This window comes from Coptis chinensis, chromosome 8, assembly GCF_015680905.1.
Source record: "Coptis chinensis isolate HL-2020 chromosome 8, ASM1568090v1, whole genome shotgun sequence".
In the NCBI taxonomy this organism is placed as follows: domain Eukaryota; kingdom Viridiplantae; phylum Streptophyta; class Magnoliopsida; order Ranunculales; family Ranunculaceae; genus Coptis; species Coptis chinensis.
This window is the reverse complement of record NC_141463.1, coordinates 22,435,097-22,441,568: the sequence shown is the minus strand read 5'-3', so window position 1 is coordinate 22,441,568 and position 6,472 is coordinate 22,435,097. Positions and strand designations below refer to the sequence as shown.

General features: G+C 40.1%; 1 protein-coding gene across 1 annotated transcript; it reads right to left on the bottom strand.

The window, feature by feature from the left end:
* Positions 1 to 3,259: 3,259 nt before the first annotated feature.
* LOC147480546 (uncharacterized) lies at positions 3,260 to 6,183 on the bottom strand. Its single transcript, XM_086578688.1, has 5 exons — positions 5,692 to 6,183; positions 5,282 to 5,578; positions 5,090 to 5,200; positions 3,656 to 4,954; positions 3,260 to 3,502 (listed from the first exon to the last, which is right to left on the bottom strand). Exons 1-5 carry the CDS (start codon positions 6,181 to 6,183, stop codon positions 3,260 to 3,262), a joined length of 2,442 nt encoding a protein of 813 aa, XP_086434814.1.
* Positions 6,184 to 6,472: the final 289 nt, after the last annotated feature.

Genomic DNA, 6,472 nt, shown 5'->3' with positions numbered 1-6,472 from the left:
ACAGGACCAAAGGAGGAATAAACATACCTTGCCACCGTCCAGGGAAAGAGAACATGCAGGAGATGGAGCCAAAGCACCACACAGGCACACAGTAAAAACTCCAAACCATGGCCCAAAATATTGCCGAGATATCCGATATCTTGCCGATATATCTAGGTAAATTGGTACACCAATATCGATATTTTCGACATATATCCACCGAATATTGAACCCTTTTTTCGAAATATATCGGAATTTCCGATATGAAACTTTATATCACCGATATAATTGATATTTCCGATATAATCGATATATATCAGTTGACTTTTTGACCATTTTTAAATATAAATCCGATATTTCCAATATATTTCCGATATATTTCCGATATTTCCGATATTATATGTCCGATATATCCGATATTTTAAATAGTTTGGACTGGTCACCAAAAAAACCGATATATCCGATATATCTCGATTTTTGGGTATACCGATATATTAACCGATATCGAAATTTTGGGCCTTGCTCCAAACCACACCAAACCACACCATGCCGTTTCATGGTAAGTCAAACCAAATCGATTGAACAACTTTTCTGCTGACTTAAGTGTATGCACTAACTCCAATGACATGCATTTGTAGCTGACTAGCTTATACGCGTCATGCCCCCAAACTACTTAAAATCAAAGAAAGCCAAGACTTACCTTTCAAATGGGTCATCCGCATGTATATCGGCGATGGTAGCTCTACAATGCAGTGGTAAACCGAAACGCCTCTTTACTCCCTTCAATTTATTATTGAAGCTCATCTTGTTCACCAACACTTGTCAATCACATACAGGAATTTGTGGTCCTGGACGGCCTGTGGAACTTGAATTGGGAGAAACTTTCTTGGCCAAGGTTAGGCAATTTATTTCTCTCTACACATTACAATAGATTGAAATATACAATATATATGCACGAAAACAAAGCAACTATGTTAGCGTGAATAGTTAGAAAGATTGTGGTGTATGCATGCTAATATGCTATGTTAGTAAAACAAGTACATGGTTTAGTTAGGAATATTGGCTTCAGAATTTTCTACGTACATGAAATCCTAGATTTTTCATCATAAGCCATCCAAAGCAAACCAAAATTTTGAAAACAAATCATTTTTTTTTTAATATTCATTTTGAAAGCAATTTTGAAAACCATGGAAAACAAAACAATTTTTTTTCACAGAATAAGAAATACCACAAATGATTGAATAACAAATGAAGGTGGGGAAATGAATTACCGACAAGAAGATGAGGTGAAGACGACCATAGGATAGAAGTACGATCAAACTTGGCACCTATGAAGTAGATGATATTCTTGTCCCTTTGATTGCTTGACCTTCACAACGTACTGAACGACACCCAAAACTTTCTTCCAAAACAGATAGAGCATAAAGCATAGGACCAATCTTCTGGAGACGACTTCCTCATACATTGCAATCACTAGTAGTGAATCCTCCAATGCCTTCCATTTTTTTTTTTTTTTTTGCCTTGAGTACTTCTCAACTAGGAGATATGGACTTAGAGATCAAGAGTGGACTTTCATAGGACTATAATGTAGGCTTAGGTGATGGGCTCAGAAAGAAAGGATAGGATCAAAAAATTATTTTTGGAGTAGAACTTGTCATATAAAGGGAGGAATAATTGGAAATTTGGAATGATAGTAGTGAGATAATGATACGGATCCCAAATCTCAAATGAAGCTGCCCCTTGTTTAGATTTTCCATTTTGGACCAGTGTCGATCATTTTGTGCAACTCTAAGTATTTTGAGCTATGACGGGTTTTATTTTTATTTATTTTTTTTTTTTTTTAAACCCCTTGCATTAGGATTTTTTTCAACACCTTCTTGGGATAAATAACATGGGGATAATTGTTTCGTGATCAAAGATGGATGGAATGATGCCCCTGGAATATGACAAGTTCTATAAAAATAGGTATGGGTAATCTATGGGTAGGCTAAAGATTTATTAGGCTTCCTAAAAGATATGGGCTTGTATTGTGGGAAATAAAAGAATAGGCTAAGGCTCAAATGGGCTTCTAATGGTAGCATATGACATTAGGTGGGCTTATGAGGCTAAAAACAAAACGATCTCTCTAAGATTTCCACTATACTCTTCGTCTTAAAATAAACAAAGTTGGGTAAAAAGTAGTACCTCTTTAATTGGTCGGCATTGGTAGGATTTTCCATGTAGAATCTTTAGAGTGAATGGACATTCACTGTTAGGTTCGAACTTTCTGGTTCATTGATTCCACTCTAGTTTGGATTCGCTTGCTCAGCTTTACTTGCAACAATCTGTCTCCATTGGTATCTAAGTCCCAGTAGAACATCAATGCCCTCCTTCATATATCTCGGCACTCAAAAATGTTGATTGTAGATGAACTCCTCTTAGCATTCCGCTTGTTGATGTAGTCAGATTCGAGTCAGCTGACTTCTTTGATAGATAGCTCTCATGTCTTCAATGGATGCAAATGGATGCTAATGATGCAATATGGAGTTTGCCCTCTCCACGGTAGGGTAGCTGGTTGGTTGATTGGCTAAGTAGCCGTTGATTGATGGAATGCAGAATATTCCCCTTCTCCAGTAGGGTAGTTGATCAAATGATGTTGTGGAGCTTTGTCCTCTCCATAATGCTGAATGCTGATGTTGATGTTGGTGATCATAGACATTTGAAAAATCTTCTCAAACATAACCGCTGAACTTTCTTCCTCCTCAATTTCTTCTTCTCGGTGAGTGATTATCTTATCTTCGAACAATGAAAATCATGTACCACCTTAAGACGATAGAGTGTCATAGGTATGATCAACACTTCTATGGATTCCTTCAGTAATTTGATCAGCCTTCAACGCTCAGAGGGGATCAAGGTTATACCAATCTGCATATAATGTGGTTCATCTGTGGTGCCAAGGTTGATGGTCTTTGTCTTCACAATGACTATCGTCTGTCAATCCTCAGACTGGTCATGAGAAAGAATGGACTCAGCAGCTTCATTGTCCATTCCTTCTTCATCGTCGGGGGGAGGGGATCATAATAATCTACACAAGTCATTCAATCATCTTGCACTAAGGCAAGTGGGTAAATTATATTCTGTGGGATTTTGAAAACTTTTTTGATTTTTTTGTATTTTTGAAAATTTTTAATTTTTTTTTGTTTTTTGAAATATCTGGATTTTTTTAGGTTTTTGAAATATTTGATTTTTTTTGGATTTTTTGAAATATAACTATATACAAAAAGAGTTAGAACAAACAATTTCACGGCCTTTGAGCCCTATCGGATTCATCCGGTGGCTCAACCGGAGCAATATGATGGCTGGGGATTGGATCAATAATGACTTGCGTTCCCCAATCATCATAGTCTCCATCAATGAATGGATCCTCATCAGAATCTAAGGTCTCTAAAAACCTTTCCCAAATCTCATATTGCGTTTGGGAGTGAGAAAGTGCCATGTTCTCAACATACGTTGGAACTGGGTCAACAATAGATTCCATACTCAACTGATCATCCAAATCAAGTATGGTCTAAGGGTCTAATTGGACATGATAAGGTGTGACAATCTTGTCTCCTGAGTCAAATCCTAACCCTGGGGACCTGGCCAAAGTAAAAGATGGAGTATAGTCCATACCTGACGAGGAAGATGTCGATCCAACCTCATTTATCCAATTAAATTGTCTAGCCTCATGATCCAACCTAAGTTGGCGATATCTTGAATAGGAATTAACATCTAGTTCTGAAACATTAACTTCTGAGTTTGGATCTGGGTCGTCGTCTTCGCCCCAAAATATATTGGAATCAATAATAGCCTCAATCTCTGCCCCTAGATCAGGTAGAGCCAATCTGAGATGATTCACCGTGGCACTAGAATTGATAAACAATTTCGACGGTCCTTCCACAACCCCTCCAAGATATAGCCTAGCCCTTTTTATCATCTTGACTAGGAATGCGAACGGTTCTAAGATACCGTTTTGGGTTTTTCCAAATCCAAGTCCCGGAAAATAGTTACGCTCCACGGAACATCCGAAGTCGATCTTGGGATTTCCATTGCAAAATGGGGTAGGGAGCTTCTCCTTGTCGGGTGCTCTAAACTCCACAATCCCTAATGGTTCCTCAGTGTAGTTACACTTTCCTTCAATCATTGGTATTACCTTATGCTCTTTGGAAGAGTCTAGATCATCTGAATCACCAGTGATGCAGATAATCTTCCCTTGCCATAAAAACTTGAGCTTTCTGTGAAGTGTAGATGGAATTGCGCCGGCCTGGTGTAGCCACGGTCTGCCCAAAAGGAAATTGTAATTAGCCTCGATATCCATAGCCAAGAATGTGACTTTGAACTTGACTGGACCTATTTGGACGTCAGTTGTGAACTCGCCAAGGACTTCTCTTCTCTGATTATCAAACCCACGAACTGCTCTGGCTGTATCCTTAGTGAAAGTGAAGTCTTCCGGCATGATTCCAATGGCTTTCGCAGAATTGATCGGGCAGATATTTAAACTGGATCCGTTGTCAATCAATACAAATGGCACCTTATAGTTGTTGCAATGCACCGTAATAGTCAATGCTTTCGTGTGAGTTATTCCATCTGCGGTCAGATCATCATCAGAAAATATTATGGAGTTTGTCTTCCTGAGGGAAGCGATGGTACGTGCCAAATCGTTCGGCTGGATAGAAGCTGGAACATGAGCTTGGTTCAAGACTTGAAGAACTGCTTGCCTATGTTGGGGTGATGCCATGAGGAAGCCCCATATGGAAATGTTGGACTTGGTTTTCTGCAATTGTTGGATTACTTCATTACCCTCCTGCTTCTCTCGTTCAGTAGCCATGGGCAGGTCAGGCTGTTGGGCCAAAACCTGATCCTTCTGCAAGTGTGGTGGCTTGTATATCCTTCCTCCTCTTGTCAAACCGTGAATCTCAACACATTCCTCTACCAAACTAGGTTCTAATTGCTTCAACTAATGTAGTGAGATTGCTGAGTCATCTTTACTTTTCTCAGGCTCAATTAACTTCTTCCCTATAACCTCCTCGGTATCGTGACTCTTGGTTGGCACAAACTAGACCTTGGGGATTGTGATAGGAGTTGGGATCACCTGCTGCTGAGTTGGATTTTGGCGAATCACGGGTCCTTGAGGTTCTGACCCAACTTGTGACGCCGCAGATTGAGATGTATTCAAAGTATCTACCCATTTTGTAATGGGCCTCTACATCATAAAAGATTCCAGATGCTCTCTAGTTAACTTGAACGGCTTTTGAATCTGTGGAGTATATAGAAATGGTGTTACCACCTCATTTAGTTGGATACCTTTAGGCTTTGTTTGCTCCATGCATCTTCTGACTGCATCTTGAAGATTAACTGGCTTTGTGGTTCTAACATTGGACGTCTGTCTGATCGGAATGATGAATGATGCCGGATCCTTCTTGACAGCTTCCAAAGTATTAACTCTTCCATTATACATTGGTAATGGATTTGTCGATATATTGGGAGTGCCAAGATTGGACGTATCTATTTTACCCTCATCAATTAAGTTTTGGATAAGATGTTTAAGGAGCATGCACCTCTCCTTCGTGTGACCTGGAGCCTGATGGAAGTCACAATGTTTTGAAGCATCATACCAGAATGGCACCGATTTGGAGGAGGCCTCGACTGCATTAACGTAATGAAGCCCTGTTGGACTAAAGCCCTCGATACAACTTGTAATGGGAAGCCCAATTCTGTGAACTGCCTCTGTTGCCTGGGAAAACCCCTGTCTTGCTGTCTTGGATGGAAAATGACTTGATTGGAAAAAGGATGAGTTGTCACCTCTGCCTGGATCTGTATGTGTGGTTGAGGCTGTACTTGTGTGGCGACGGCATATGTGTCCTTTAGCTTATTGACAGTAACTGAAGGTGGCTTCTTCTTCTGAGCATCGTTTGAACCTGACGATACAATTGAGGTCATAGTTCCACAAGCTAAAGCATTTTCAATTTGAGTCCCCGCCGAAACCAAAGCCTGAAAAGATGGATGATAGCTGAGACTCAATCGATTTACATATTCTGAGTTCAAACTCTTTACCACCATTCGAATCTGTTCTGTCTCTGATGGCCTGTCTTGAATCTGAGCTGCCTTGGTCCTCCACCTGGTTACATATTCGGTGAATGTCTCAGTTGGACCTTGCTTGAGTGCCTCCAATTGTCTTCGACCCATCTAGATGTCTGTATTGTATGAAAAATGGGTCACAAAAGCTGTTGCAAGTTCAGCCCACGTTCTCATCTTCTGAGCGTTTGTGTTCATCCACCAAGTCAATGTCGCACCCTTTAAACTCCTCTGGAATAATTGGACCAATATTTCTGGCCCGATCCCCATAGGCTGCAAGTAGCTAGCGTACATTTTCACATGGGCTTTAGGACACCCAGTTCCGTCATATCTCTCCATCTTAGGGAATTTAAAACCATGTGGAACCCTAATTTGTGGATATGGACAAAGACTATCCAAA

Coding starts and splice junctions, on each gene's coding strand:
- LOC147480546 (XM_086578688.1), bottom strand. CDS start 6,183: ATGGGTCGAAGACAATTGGAGGCACTCAAGCAAGGTCCAACTGAGACA. Junction 5,579..5,691: donor AATTGGGCTTCCCATTACAA/GTTGTATCGAGG, acceptor GACTTCCATCAG/GCTCCAGGTCACACGAAGGA. Junction 3,503..3,655: donor AATTTAATTGGATAAATGAG/GTTGGATCGACA, acceptor TTGGATGATCAG/TTGAGTATGGAATCTATTGT.